General features: G+C 39.8%; 1 protein-coding gene across 1 annotated transcript in view; it reads right to left on the reverse strand.

Annotated features, from left to right (window-relative positions):
- The window catches only part of LOC149173608 (subtilisin-like protease SBT5.3), a 29791-nt gene extending 22139 nt beyond the window's left edge, over positions 1-7652 (reverse strand). The window contains exon 1 of the mRNA XM_089426750.1: positions 7548-7652. Coding sequence (XP_089282876.1) covers positions 7548-7652 — 105 coding nt within the window. The remainder of the gene's footprint in view (positions 1-7547) is intronic.
- Between the last annotated feature and the right edge of the window lie 8993 nt (positions 7653-16645).

The raw sequence follows: 16645 nt of genomic DNA on the forward strand, positions 1-16645 counted from the left end.
AAACCCAGAAAATCGCTTGCTGGAAATGGTGTTTCAGCAACACAGTTTTTTTTTTAGTTGCTGAAACACGTGTTTCAGCAACGCTGATCGTGGTGTTTCAGCAACGTAAATTTTTTACGTCTGATATTTTTTTGGTTACGGTGTAACAGCAACAGGAAAAGATTAACTTGCGTTTATTAAAAGTAAACTAACTGTTACAGGAATTTCATAAAAGATTGTTCTTTAAAAAACTTTCCTCTTGACAGAGGGATTCAACAAGGCTACTTTTAGAGACAGTTCAAGACTTAAAAATTTCATGCTGTAAACAGAAAATACATTACTGTGTCTGCACTGCTGTACATTACAGAAAACAAAATAGTCTGTCTCCTCTAAGAAAAATCAACACGCTGTTTTTGACTGCTGTGTCTGCACTTTGCATTGCTGTGACTGCACTCCTGTGCATTTACAAAACATGTTGCTGTAACACTCTGTTTCAGCTCAGAACGCTGCTGTAACACGCTGCTGTAACATTTTACACTGCTCTGAGTAAAATACTTTCATACATTCATGCTGCTGCACACATAAAAAAACTTCTGCACTGCTGTGCATTACAAAGAGAGCTCTGTCTCTGTTCCAAAAAAAAACTTACGCACACTGCTGTGTCTACATTACATTTTTCAGATTTTTCAAAAACTGAACTTCACATCTTTTTACTTGCCGTAAAAGCAAAACTATACCTGTGAATTAAAATAAAGTAAAATTAAAATCCTACCTACATTTACCAACTACAACAATAAATTACCATCATTCCGTGAGTGACCACCATTCTGTAATAAATTGCTGTGTAATGACTGATTCAGGAAAAGACTGGAGCTACGGCTGTTTAATGGCAGTTTCATCAATGTAGAGGTATGGTTGTTGATTCATCAGTACAGGAGTATGGCAAAGGACAGGCCCTGCAGTTGAAAATAATATTTCAACACTCCCCTTTAGTTTCAACTGCTGGGTTATCAGTCATACCCAGACATTTCCTCAAAAATTCAAAACTTTTCTGTCCCAAAGGCTTGGTTAGAATGTCTGCAACCTGCTCTTGAGTTTTGCAATGTACTAAGACAATTTCTCCATCATTTACCAACTCTCTGATATAATGAAACCTTGTGTCTATGTGTTTCGTTATCTTATGAAACACAGAATTTTTGGATAATGCAATAGCAGAACTGTTGTCACAATAAATCACAGTTCCTTTTACCTGCTCTTGGCCTAAGCTCCTTAACATCCTTCTCATCCAGACTGCTTGACATGCTGCTGCTGTAGCTGCCACGTACTCTGCTTCTGCTGTAGACAATGCCACAATTGGCTGTTTCTTGGAAGCCCATGAAATGGCTCCTGAACCCATATGAAAAACATAACCGGAAGTGCTTTTCCGATCATCTACACTTCCAGCCCAATCACTATTAGTGTATCCAACTAAATTTGAACATTCTGAAGTAGTATATAAAATTCCAAACCTTTTGGTACCTTTGACATACCTCAGAATTCTTTTTGCTGCCTGCCAATGTGCCTCCTTTGGCCTCTCCATAAATCTGGAAATCAAACTAACAGCATACATTAAATCAGGCCTAGTTGCTGTTAAATACATAAGGCTGCCCACAATGCTTTTATACAAGCTAGGATCAAAGTCCTTGCTGCTGTCCTCTCTGCTGAGCTTTAATCCCATCACTGTGAGAGTGATCGCTGCCTTGCATTCTTCCATCTTAAATCTGCCCAAAACTTGATTTACATATCTTGCTTGAGATATAAAAATTCCTTTTTCATTTTGATCTACTTCTATGCCTAAGAAGTATCTCAACAAACCCATGTCAGTCATTTCAAATTCATCCTTCATGACTGATTTAAAATTCTCAATAAGATAAATATCATTTCCTGTGAAAATAACATCATCTACATACAAGACAACAATTAAAATTTTACCATCATTTTCCTTGATATAGACTGTGGGCTCTCCTTCACATTTGTCAAATTCATTATCCAATAGATATGAATCTATCCTGCTGTACCATGCTCTTGGCGCTTGCTTCAGCCCATAAAGAGCTTTCTTCAATTTGCACACTTTGTGCTCTTCACCTTTCTTCTCATATCCGAGAGGCTGTTCCACATAGACCTCTTCCATTAACACTCCATTTAGGAATGCTGATTTCACATCCATTTGGTAGACTTTCCATTTGTTTTGTGCTGCTATGGACAACACTGCTCTCACGGTTTCCATTCTTGCAACCGGTGCGAAAGTCTCCTCATAATCTCTCCCATACTGCTGTTTGTACCCCTTGACAACCAGCCTTGCCTTGTGCCTTTCTATCTTGCCTTCAGCATTGCTCTTGGTCTTATAGACCCATTTCACACCAATGACTTCTTTGCCTTTTGGTAGCTCAACCAAATCCCATGTTTTGTTTCTCTCTATGGCATTAATTTCCTCATCCATAGCTTCTATCCATTTTCTATCTTTAATAGCTTCTTCAAAATGAATAGGATCATCAACATGACAAAACAAGGCAAATAAGGAATTCATTCCTTCTTCATAAATTTCACTTAGATTTCTAAACTTCTTACCTCGTTCACTTGGTGTGCAAGTGCTTGAAGATGCACTTGAATTTCCTCCTTGTGGTGTGCTTGGAGAAGCACTCTCATTGATCCTCAATGGTGTTCCTTGCTGTCCTTGTGTTGGTGCTGCTGTTTGGGGATTCATTTCAGCCACCTCCTCTTCATCTTCATCATGAGACAAACAGTTTTTAATGTTCACTGTTTTCTCTATGCTTCCATCCCAAGCTTCCTCTTCAATGAATTGAACATCCCTACTCACAAAAAACTTCTTGGTAGATGGAATGTACAGCCTGTAAGCTTTGGATTCATCACTGTATCCAATGAAGATGCATTTCTCCCCTTTGCTGTCCAACTTCCTCCTTAGCTGATCCGGAATGTGTGCATAGGCCATACACCCAAAAACTCTCATGTGGGTGACTCCTTGCTTTCTCCCACTCCATGCCTCTTCTGGCACTTTGTTCAAGACTGCTTTTGTAGGACACCTGTTCAATATATAAACTGCACAATGTACAACTTCAGCCCAATACTCATTTGGCAAATGCTTTGCCTTCAACATGCTCCTTGCCATCTCCATGATGGTTCTGTTTTTCCTTTCAGCAACTCCATTTTGCTGCGGAGTGTATCGAGTTGTGAACTGTTTATGTATTCCATTTTCTCTACAAAATTTTAGGAATTCATTTGAGATATACTCACCTCCTCTATCAGTTCTCAATACTTTTATGTGCAGCCCGCCTTGGTTCTCCACAAGTGCTTTGAAATTTTGGAATTTCTCAAAGACTTCACTTTTGTTCTTGAGGAAATATATCCAAGTCTTTCTTGTAAAATCATCAATGAATGTCAAGAAATATAGGCTGCCAGCTAATGATGGAGCTTGCATTGGTCCACACAAATCTGAGTGGATAATCTCTAAGGGTGTCTTTGCCCTTATGCTCTTCCCTGATGGAAAACTTTATCTGTGTTGTTTTCCCAAAATGCAGCCTTCACATAGGCTGTCCGATTTCTCTATCAATGGTAATCCCTTTACCATTCCTTTTCTGCTCAATAAGTTTAGACCTCCAAAATTTAGATGCCCAAATCTCAAGTGCCATAACCAGTTCTCATCCTTTGGCACGCTTTGGAAGGCCTCTTGGGTGACTGCTGCCATTTCCTTCTTGTTCTTCAAGTCTGCCATGATCCGGAGAGGGAACATCCTGTTCCTTGTCATCTTCACTTCAGCAATGCATCTTTTGCTGGGTGGTATGTCCATGATGGTGCACACATCATTTACAAAGTAAACATTATAACCCCTTTGGATAAGTTGTCCAACACTCAATAGGTTACATCTCATTCCGGGGACATAGTAGACATCTGCTATGGTTTTCCTTTCTCCTTGCTTTGTAAATATTTTTACCTCCCCTTTTCCCATAACAGACACTTTACTATCAGTTCCTAGTGTGACCTCTGATTTCAAATTATGATTTAAGGCTGAAAAGAGGGCTATATTCCCTGTCATATGGTTGCTGCAACCTGAATCTAAAAACCATATGTCCTCACTATGTGTTTCAGCCATGTTACAAGCCAACAGGACATTTTCTTGACTACTGTTTTCTCTTGTAATATTTGCATTTTGTCTGCTGTTCATATCATGTTGTTTCTTTCTACAATCACTAGCATAATGTCCATACTTTTTACAATAATAGCATTGAACATTAGATTTATCATACCTTTGTCCTTGAGCATGATGTTGTCCTCCTTGTTGGCTGCTGCCTTGGCCTTGGTTCTGATTTGTATTGCTGCCTCTTCCTTGTGCATTTGCTGGGCTGTTCCTTCCACCTCTGTTCTGGCTTCTGCCTCTTCCTCTTTTGTTTCCTCTTCCTTGACCTCTTCCTCTTCCAAAGGACATCTGGGTCTTGAAGGCTTGCTCAAGGGATGAGTTTTCATTCCTACTCAACCTCTGCTCATGAGTTATCAGTGATGCATGTAGCTCATCAACTGAATAGTTCGAGAGATCCTTTGTCTCTTCAATGGTGGTGACTATGGCATCGAACCTTGAGGGTAAGACCCTCAATATTTTCTCCACTATTCTTCTATCTTCAATTGTTTCTCCATGAGTTCTCATTTGTGTGATTACACCAATCACATGAGTGAAGAATGATTCAATGTTGTCTGACTCCTTCATTTTCAAGTTCTCAAAATCCTTTCTCAGCAATTGTAGTTTTGCTGTCTTCACTCTCTCCATGCCTTGATAGGCTGTCTTGAGGGTTTTCCATGCTTCATTTGATGTTTTAGCTGTTGCTATCCTTGGAAATATACTCTGGTCTACTGCTAGATGCAACAATAAAGTGGCCTTTGCATCCTTCTTCCTATTACTCTTCAGCTGATCCTTCTCTCCCTGAGTTAATGCATTGAACTCTGTTTCATCTGCTGGTTCTTCAAAACCATCTTCAACTATTTCCCATAAATCTTGAGAGGCAAACAGGGCTCTCATACCAGTGATAAACATACCCATACCAGTGCTTGTGCTAGCCATTCTTTCAATACTTGACTGTGTAAAAAAATCACTGACTGTCTTCACTCTGCTGGTGAAGTTGCTACAGCAATAAACCCTTCCTTCAGCTTCTTTGACACTTCAAAGAGCCTGGACTAGCTCTGATACCATGTTGGAAATTTGTGAAAATTCCATAATAGACAGACAAAAAAAATGCTCTGTTTTTATACTCTGTTTTAACACAGAAAACCCAGAAAATCGCTTGCTGGAAATGGTGTTTCAGCAACACAGTTTTTTTTTTAGTTGCTGAAACACGTGTTTCAGCAACGCTGATCGTGGTGTTTCAGCAACGTAAATTTTTTACGTCTGATATTTTTTGGTTACGGTGTAACAGCAACAGGAAAAGATTAACTTGCGTTTATTAAAAGTAAACTAACTATTACAGGAATTTCATAAAAGATTGTTCTTTAAAAAACTTTCCTCTTGACAGAGGGATTCAACAAGGCTACTTTTAAAGACAGTTCAAGACCTAAAAATTTCATGCTGTAAACAGAAAATACATTACTGTGTCTGCACTGCTGTACATTACAGAAAACAAAATAGTCTGTCTCCTCTAAGAAAAATCAACACGATGTTTTTGACTGCTGTGTCTGCACTTTGCATTGCTGTGACTGCACTCCTGTGCATTTACAAAACATGTTGCTGTAACACTCTGTTTCAGCTCAGAACGCTGCTGTAACATTTTACACTGCTCTGAGTAAAATACTTTCATACATTCATGCTGGTGCACACATAAAAAAACTTCTGGACTGCTGTGCATTACAAAGAGAGCTCTGTCTCTGTTCCAAAAAAAAACTTACGCACACTGCTGTGTCTACATTACATTTTTCAGATTTTTCAAAAACTGAACTTCACATCTTTTTACTTGCCGTAAAAGCAAAACTATACCTGTGAATTAAAATAAAGTAAAATTAAAATCCTACCTACATTTACCAACTACAGCAATAAATTACCATCATTCCGTGAGTGACCACCATTCCGTAATAAATTGCTGTGTAATGACTGATTCAGGAAAAGACTGGAGCTGCGGCTGTTTAATGGCAGTTTCATCAATGTAGAGGTATGGTTGTTGATTCATCAGTACAGGAGTATGGCAAAGGACAGGCCCTGCAGTTGAAAATAATATTTCAACGCTAAATACACCACATAATCATCAATGATTCATCAATTCAGCAACGTTTATATATATTTAGAATCTGCAATCAATGATTCATCAATTCAGCAACGTTTATATATATTTAGAATCTGCAATCGAAATAAGAACAACTGCATTCAACATCTACAAAACCTAAAATGACCTAAAACAACATTCATCATCTATCAATTATTTGTTCTTGCCTTCTTAACGCACGCAGCTGAACCTATGAACAACGATAACACCACAACTACGAATGAAATTTTTATCTCCTCCATCGTGACTGATGCCTTCTTCTCATGGATGGTGGACAATTATTTCTAAGAAATTGCTTTTTACACGACGCTCTAAACTTTGTGCTCCCTACAAGTTCGGAATTTCTCATATATTTTCTCATAAAAGAGGATATTTATCGCGAAGTATCCTGTCACAAGTTCAAAGGATTCAATCTGAGGGCAATCTCAACTGAATAGATTTCTTCTGAGGCCAGGGAATGCGCAGAGTAGCATGCCTGGAATGTGCAAGGATGATCCGAGATTTCCTTAGTAGATAAGGAGAGTCAAGATTTTCCATTTCGACAGCCACCACGGCGATAAAAACTCGAATAATGTTAGCATAAAAATAGATAACAACCGAGATAATCAAGAGTAAAGTTGTTAATTTTAGCATAGTTCTAACAAATTATGTTAGCCCAAAGTTCGTAAATGTGTATCTCAAATAAATATGGTATCGGATTTTCATAAATGATTTTTCCATCCTGCATCGATTCACAGAGTATATGTATATATAATGTCTTGCTTCTGAAATTGGTAGATCTTGAGTTTAGTAACATAGGAAAATGGGGGAGCCCTCCCTTATGAATTTTGTAGCTGAGGAGAACCAAAGGAGTTGCATGCCTTATCTCTATGTGAAGAAGATTCAGAGTGGATCTCATTGACCAACGTCAAAGCATACGTAATCATTTATTAATCGTTATTATTTTTTTTAATGTTTATTTAAATATTTGTTTTTTTATTTATTTACTATTATTAGCACAACTATATTTATATATTTATAAATGTGATTGAATTACCTCAATAAGCTTTAGCTATTACTATTATTATTAAATTAAAATTATTATCATTAATATATTCATCATTATTAATTAATATATTCATAATATTAATTAAAATTATATTATTAGGGGATTAAATATATATTAAATATTATTTACTTAATATATTAATCATTATGATTATTATTAACATTAAAGGTATAGTATCTCAGTAAATTTTTCTCTTGATGAAAAAGGTTGGAAACATGAAAAACCCTGCGCTCAGAGCCGACATGCACAGCTAGGGTTCTGCGCTCCTGGCCTTCTCCACCAAGGCGCTCTTGTTCTCTAAACGCTGGTGCTTCTACTGACGACACCATGATGCCGCTCTCCAGAGGGGCGGGCACAGCCCCCTCTCCCCCTTACAATCCAAATCCTGACAAGTCAACCTGTGCAGAGGAAAATGCCAGCCCCGATTCTGAACCGCTGGCAGAGCAAGAAAATGATCAAGTCACAAATGTTGAAGGCGACTTCGTTACCAGCCCATCTACAGCTAAAGACAAAGGCTCTGACTAGAACAAATCCATGGCAAGACCCAGAGCATACTCTGCTACATGCATCCCCAAAATGGCAGAAAGAATCAAAATAGATCTCCCCAGTGAGCGCATCAACAACGAGATTCAATACATGAGGGATCATGCCCTCATAGGCAAGTTTCTAGGCTTCTGGCCTACTGAAAAAGCCTTGCAAGGCTGGATTGCCTCCAAGTGGAAGCCAAAAGGTCATGGAGGCAAGTAAAGATGCTAAGGGTTTTACAAAGTCCCAAGTAGAAGAAGGCATGCTAAGAAACCCCCTGTGGACCCTGAAAATCTCAAGAAACCTACAACCCGAAATAGTTTTGATACCCTGACTGCCTCGGATAGCATGGAGGACAACCCCTTAATCCCCCTTGCAGATCCATCCCCCTCGTTGCCCCCTCATTCACCCAAGTCTTCAGATCCCCTCCAGAACTCCAAAGCCGTCATCACCCCCACCTCCACATCCAATACTATTAAAGACAAAGATACAGATCCACCATCCTCCAACATGGAGTTAGACGCAGCCTTGGCGCTAAGCATGCAACAACATTCAAAGGAGGAAGAACAAAACACACTGATTCATATGGAGGAGGAACCAGAAAGTGTGGATCTGGTAGGTCTGGACATACTTAAGTTGGAAGCAGCATGCAGACAAAAGGAATACAACAATATACATACTCGTGAGATAAAAAGGTTAGAAGAAGTGTTAACCAGAGGATGACAGAACAAATATCTAGGCATTCAAGCAGGCAGTCATTGGGATGGGAAAAAAATCTTGAAGGAGACAAAGAAGCGCAGAAGCAAGACAGATCTGCAGAGGACTATCATCCTTGGAGAAATGTTGGTGGATTCTAGTAGATTCCCCAAGCTGACCAAGTTCTACAAAGCTCTTCCCCATAGTTCCCCATGAAGCTCGTCTCATGGAATGTGCAAGGGCTCAATAACCCTGCAAAACACATGATGATCAAAAAAATGATTCAACAAGACAGGCCTTCTATAATCTACCTTCAAGAAACAAAATGCAATAGCACAGTTCTGGAAAAAATACTAAATAAAGCCTGGCCAGGGTGCAGGTCAGTCTCTGTGGATGCCTCTGGAGCTTCTGGAGGGCTCGCATTCATATGGAATCCTCAAGAACTCTACCTTCATGACTTTCATGCCTCCCATTTCTTCATACAATCCACCTTCCACCTTATTGGAACAAATAGCCATGGTCATCTATCCAATGTGTATTTTCCACAAGAATTACAGAAAAAACTGGATCTGCTTGAAACTATTTCTGAACTCAATGCTAATAGATGCTTTCCCTTCTAGATATGTGGGGGTGATTTTAATATCATTACCTCTCTGGAGGAAAAGTTTGGCGGACGCTCGAGACTAGATGAAGATAGTAACAGCCTCAAAGACTTCATTCACCAGAATCAATTGATGGACCTTCAAACATCCAACGACATTTTTACATGGACCAATAAAAGACAAGGTTCACAGCAAATTGCTTCCAGACTAGACTGATTTCTCATGTCGGACAACTCTATTCACATGGGGGGAGACTTTCATGCCTCCATCTTGCCTCAGGCAGGCTCCAATCACTGGTCCATCTTATTACGATGGTCGCGACTGGGTGTCAGGAGCAATAGAAAATTTCGCTTTGAAGCATTTTGGTTTTCACATCCTAACTTTAAAGATGTGGTACTCGATGCCTCGAAATCTTTCAATCCCCCAGAAGGAGCCAAAATGTACCAGTTTCAGCAGAAGCTAAAATTTATCAAATAAACGATCAAATCCTGGAACCGTACCTAGTTTGGAAATATTTTTGACCATAAGAAGTTGTTGGAGGAGCAAATGAACACTCTGCAACAGTGCATTATCTATGAGGGCAGAATCGAAGACTATGCGCTATAGGAGAAGTCACTCCTAGCCAAGATTGAAACTCGACGGAAGCAAGAATAAATGTTGTGGCACAAAAAATCCAGGGTCAGACGGCTCAAGGATGGAGAGATAAACACCAAATTCTTCCACAGAACCACAGTTCGAAGGAGAATGCACAATCACATCGCCTTCATCAACAATAATCAAGGAGAATGACTGGAAGCGCATGAAGATATGGAACAAGAATTCAAAGAGTATTTTCAGGACATCCTGAAAGAGCCCCCAGGTAGCAAAACACCGGCAATACAATCTATTATGCAACATATACCAAATATCATCACGGAGGACCACAACAAAACGTTTCTCCTACCAATATCAATGCATGAAGTGGAGGATGCGCTAGCCCAATTAAAAGATGGAAAAGAGCCAGGACCTGGATGCTTTACAGCCAATTTTTTCCACGGCTTTTGGGAGCACATTAAAACAGAGGTATGGAAACTTGTAGAAGAGGCAAGATTGATGCATTGGATCCTTTCCTCTCTCAATTCCACCTTCATAGCGCTTGTGCCTAAGGTGGAATATTCCAGCACTCCAGATAAATATAGGCCTACTGCTCTCTGTAACGTAATCTACAAACTCATCTCAAAAATATTGGAAAACAGGCTAAAACCTCTCCTCCCTCTCCTCATCTCTCCAGAGCAGACAGGGTATGTTGAAGGGTGCCAGATTCTAGATGGCATCATACTTTCACACGAAGTGATTCATTCGCTCAAGGTTCTAAAAAAGCTAGGTATGATTCTCAAGCTTGATCTTTCCAAAGCATTCGATAAACTCAGTTGGTCCTACATTAATCAAATTCTTTTAGCTTTTGGCTTCAGCGCTACCTGGACGTGTTGGCTCATGAATTTGATTACCTCCCCCAGTTATTCCATCCTTCTGAATGGTTCCCCCTCCTCGCCTTTTCGACCCTCCCGCGGCATTCACCAAGGTGACCCTCTCTCTCCGTTCCTCTTTGTGCTTATGGCCGAAGGTCTCAGTCGTCTCCTTCACTCTGCTATCTCCTCTCACTCTCTAAAGGGCATTTCTCTCCATGGACTTTCTCCCCTCTCTCACCAACAGTTTGTTGATGACACAATGCTCTTTGGCCATCCATCTGTTCATGAGGCTTCAGTCCTCCTTGACCTTCTTAATCTATTCTCCGAAGCCTCAAGCACCTCCATCAATGCTGCCAAATCCCAGCTCTTCTTCTTCAATACTCCCAGTATTTCTCAAAAGAATATAGCCAGGATCTTCGGGTACCCCATAGCTACGCTTCCCTTAAAATACCTTGGTGCTCCCCTGATAATCTCTACCATAAACCATGCCTCCTGGAGAACTGTCCTTGACAATCTAGAATCCAGGCTTTCCTCCTGGACCTTCCGCTCTCTCAATATCCCCAGCAGGCTCATTCTTATCAAATCTGTTCTTCAAGCCATACCCTTCTTTTATTCTCCATATTGGCAGCTCCCAAATGGGTTTTGAAGAGAATTCACAATCTCCAAAGAAATTTTTTATGGGGCTCCTGAGGTCTCAACAGAAAATGGACACTTGTCAAATGGAGTGAGGTCTTCTTACCGAAGTTAGCTGGTGGAATTGGTCTAAGGGATCCCCTCCACAGCAACAACACTATGGGTGCTAGAATTTGGTGGAAATGGGTCTCCAATCTGCACTCTCCTTGGGCTCGCATATGGCACGCCAAGTATGCCCCAAGAAGGCCCCCGGAGGAGCTCGTTCGTATAAACATCACCATCCCAGGTTAATTAATTTGGAACGCTGCCAGAAAACACAGTGTCTTCATTCAAGCACACAATTTTTGGGAAATACACTCTGGTACCACAACAAGATTTTTGGAAGACTCTGGGAAGTAGCTCCCCAAACTTGTTGCTCTTTTCCACAAACCCAAATGGCAAGCCACCATGCAACACAGTGATCAAACCCAGGTTTATCAATTCTGGCAGCAGCACTCCCTTCAAGGCTATCAACAATGGAGATCAGCAGACACATGGCAAGCCAACTGGCAAGAGGAAACCTTTGAAGAGATTGATCAGGAGCTCAAACTAAGGAAAATCAAGCTCTCGGATCAAAGGGACAAAATCCGATGGGGATATACACCAAAAGGGACATTCACCACCAAGGAGGCATACCAAATTCTCTATCATCCAGAGCAGATAGTAAAAGATCAACTTTGGGACAGGATCTAGCAACCAACTATTTGGCCAAAAGTCTCCACGTTCCTATGGCTATTAAGCAAACAATGGATCCTCACCTAGGATAATCTGTAAAAGCAAAGTTTCATTGGGCCTTCCAGATGTCCCAATTGCAACAGCCACCCAGAAACCATCATGCACCTTTTGGATACCTGTCCGCTAACTGTAGAACTATGGGAGAAAATTGCTCTATGCAACAGAAGATCAGGAAGACAAGTAGGAAAAATCATAAATACTATCAGGAATTGGCCTCTGCAAGCCTTCCAAAGTCCAATACTCAACTCCCTATGGATCCTTATTCCAGGCTTTGTCTATTGGACCTTATGGAAGGAGAGGAACAACAGGATCTTTAAAAATCTCCATTCACCCCTGGACTCCCTCTGGCTTCTTCTTAAACAGTATATTCAAGAAACGCTGGCTCTGAAACACTGGAAAAACTTGGATCTGCCATCCACGCCTCAGGAATGCCTAGTACTGGATAATTGGAATATGAATCTCACCTTCTCTGCTCAAGCCTCCCTAAATCCCTCCATTCATTCTGAATCCCCCCATCATTGGTCTCCTCCTATCTTTCAGACCATAAAATTAAACTTCAATGGTTCTACCAAGGGAAATCTGGGGCCGACTGGATATGGAGGTATTTTCAGAAATGCTAAGGGTATGGCTCTCCACATTTATCATGGCTCAATAGGAAGAGATACCAACAATGCTACTAAGCTGGAAGGCTTATGGAAGGGCATCTGCACAGCTGTAACTGAAAATCTCTTTCCTCTAGTGATAGAAGGGGACTCACAAATCCTAATTGAAGCGGTTTCTTGGATTCAATCAGGCACATCAACTAGAAAGATCACCTCTAGTTGGAGGCTCCTAAGTAGACTAGAGCAAATTGAAGATTGGCTCAGGTCTCCTCGCAACGTTACTTTCCAACATGTTCGGTGATCTGCAAACAAAGTAGCGGATAGACTGGCTAACCAGGGATCTAATCAACAACTCCCTTTCTTCTCTGGTCCTCTAAGCAGATCTAATGATGAGAAACTCAAACACGAATGCACTCTTCTGGTGCAGCAAGATCTATCCCTCCTGGATGCGGGTGATCGGGACAGATAATAGAACGATGGCGGCGGTAGAAATCGGCGCGTGGAGTACTTCATGTGCCATTTGGCTTCACCTGCGGTTGGCATTCAATACTTCAAAGAGCTCATTCCAAGCCGAGTTAATGATGCCCGACATTTTACACAGGTTCCCCTGCTCAAATCAAATGGCGCATACCATTTTAGCTTTGTTCCTTTCTCTCGCATTTTAGGCCTCCTTACAGGTGCTATGCTCTGTTTGGTGGAGCTTTCAGGCTTCCATGGTATTCAGGATCGTGGAGAAACTACGGTCATCATTTTCCTGGCACGCCACAGCCCCTACAACATTCTCCTCAGCTATATGCCTTCCCGCTCTCTTAATTCTTCGAAAATCTTGTTAAATCACCCCCTTCCTGTCTCCCCTATTCACCATAGCATTGTTGTTCCTGCGCTTTATTCTCTGGGCAACATGACTATCCTGTGACAAAGAATGGGTTGTCGCAGGGGTGGAGTTCATGGTCGTCCATTATGCCATGCCTCGTCCTATTCCGCGGATACATTCCCTGGCTCTTCCTCTGAGAGTCATCCTGCTCCCAGACGTGGGAGAGGTCGCGGCAAGGGACAACAGGTGGCAACTTCGAGCTCCCATCATACTCATGAGCACTCGGCCCACTTTCAAATTCCCTGCATGCTAAGCAATCATTCTTTCATAGCCACAGTCACGATTCAGTTAAGTGAGGGCGCAGCAGGTATGGTTTCGGCTTCTCCACATGCTACACCGAAGTCGGGGGTGGAAGATTTTTGCCAAGCACCTCTCAGAATTAGTGCCAGCAGTGTGAAGTCCCAAAGAATTCTACATTCCAGGTCAAGCCTGCTGTGGCGCATTCAAATCCTCCAGGTGATGGGAGTCCACCAAAAGAAAAGGGTCTTCCCTCTAATGAGGACGACCTCTCAAGTTTCGGCTGTCCAATTGTGGAAGAATCGCCCTCCACTGCTCATGATGCCTGATAAGGTTGTCGTTCGTTTTGAAATTATTGTGTCTGTTCAAAGGAATGCTCTGTTGTTTTTTGTCTTAGTTCAGTTGGTCTATATCTATGTCAACAGTTTGAGTCAATAGTATCACCTCTGTTAAGTAGTTTTGGAACTCCATATAGTCTTCATTTTGTCAAGGCGGTTCCAGTTTAAAGGCTCCGGTAATAGTCCTAGATCTAGGCAGTCTGATGCTTGTTTCAGTGGATTATTTTACAAATTGTTCATGCGAGAAATCCATTTTCTAGGCTAGATCTCTTGAGGTTGTCGTCTCGTTGTAAAATTTTTGTATCAATAATAGCAGTAGACTTATTGAGATAAAAAAAAACATTTAAAGGTATAAGAAACAAGTACATCATGTCCTCATGGAAACATCATAAAGAATTCATATTGGGCAAGTGCATCATAAGAGATACAGTGAGCCACAAAGTTAGTAAACCAAAACATACATTGTAGTAGATCCTCCAAGGTCGTAGCCAAAACAAGTACTCAATATCACTTGCCTGTAAATGAGAGCCAAAAAATAGTAACCAAAGAGGTTGTGTTATAAGTCTAACAAGAAATAAACATGAAAGAGCAAATGCCAAAATTAAGTATGGTGTCGATAGTGACCAAACTATGTGGAACATAAACAGTAAAGTATCATCCAAAAAGTGTCATGGTGCCAACATCCATATTGTAGTTGTCCATCCCTAGAGTGATAAGCATGCTTCTAGTAGAGTCTAAAATGCCCAGCTTAGACATGTCATCTGCAGTTGTATTAAATTCTCGGTGAATATGTTGGAAGGTAATATTTTGAAATGTTCTTTTAAGATATTCAATGTTCCTAAGCCAACCCTATAAATATGGATGGGAGATAGAGGAAATTTATAGCATGTGCTTGATAATGGCTTGTGAGTCCCCATAGATCTTTAGTCTCGGAATATCCAAGTATCTCACGAACCATAATAATCCCTAGAGTGCAATGGATTTAACTCTCGTATTAGTCCCACTGCCGCAAGCCCAATGGATTCTATAATGTTGGTTTTGATTGATCCGAATCCACACACCGCATCCACAAATACCACCCTGTTCTGCACCATCGAAATACCCAGCTAGGAAGGATATATTCAAGCCAGTTTTTCTATGAGTGACTACATTGTGCACTGTGTTAGTCTGCAATAGAAGTCTGAACTAGGAAGTTATATTGTTGATAATGTGAGCAACATTGAGTGTGTTACTATCAAATATAATGGAATTCCTTGCCTTTGAGATTTCCCAAAAAATCACAAGGGTGATTACCGTTTTTTTTTCGGCCTATGGCTCCACCATAACAATCAAACATCAACAATGTCATGTGTTATATGTGTGAAAGAGAATAAACAAGAGATCCTTGACCATACATGTTCATCTATTGGGCAAAGCAACAAGATGTGCAAATTGTTCTCCTCCTTCAATCTGCATAAGACGCATTGTCCAGGTCCATTTATGCCTCCTTCCTCAGATTTTCCGAAGCCAATGTCTTATTTTTCGATGCTAGCCATGTATATAATATAATTTTGCATGGGACCTGGACTTTCTAGAATCTCGTCAACTAGCATGTGTTCTGTATATTGAGTATGTTGCAACAAATGTATAAGTAGGTGTCCACAACAAAGATAGAGCCCCAGTATAAACACCCATCCCACCCAATCGGATCACCAATCTCAACTTGGCAAGCATATTAACATATTCATCATTATTAATTAAAATTATTATCATTATTAGTATATTAAATATTATTTAATTAATAGATTAATTATCATCATTATGAAGTCTCACTGAACCAAACGTCTTGGGTTCAAATTTTGTGCTATCCCCCGATCAGGGTGAGAAGTTGGACATGATGAAGATGTAGTCCTACCAAGCTTACAAAAAAAACATAGATTCAACATTATTAATTAAAATTATTACCATTATTAATATATTAAATGTTAATTAAGTAATTATCAATATTAAATTACCTTATTAATTATTAATAATTATTGGCTTATCAATTATTAATTATTTAATAGTCAATTCATAAAATAGTAAATTCTTAAATCTTAATTAGCTATTTTTTTATATATTAATATTAACTTGATTAATATTAATTAATCAAGTTAAAAATTAATTTATTATTATTATTATTAATCAAGTTAATAAAATTTAATTAATTATTAATATTAATTGATAATCAAGTATTAGTTATTTTTTTATTAATATTCACCATTTTTTCCAAAGAAATTTTGTAATTTTATTAATGAAAACAAAATTATATGTTGTAGATGCTCACAAAGCATTCAGTCAAACTAGTCAATGCTATGCTCATAGAGATATAACAGAATAAAAACAAATAAAAATAAACATGACCTTGATAGAAGAACTTAGTTACCCTTTTCTTCCTTTCTTCCTTTCTACCTTGCACCATTCTCTTGAGTGGGCATTAAAAATGATAGTTGATTCTCTTCATTCATCCTTGGATTTTCCTTATCTGAATCAGAACTCTCAGAAACATGATGTCGTTTGAAACCTCCCGTCTCCTTTTCTTCGGGCATCTTCTCCTACTATATTGTTGGGACTG

The sequence above is a fragment of the Pinus tabuliformis genome, chromosome 4_2 (genome assembly GCF_031772625.1).
Source record: "Pinus tabuliformis cultivar Carrire ecotype Pingquan chromosome 4_2, CPIR1, whole genome shotgun sequence".
NCBI classification, from domain to species: Eukaryota; Viridiplantae; Streptophyta; class Pinopsida; order Pinales; family Pinaceae; genus Pinus; species Pinus tabuliformis.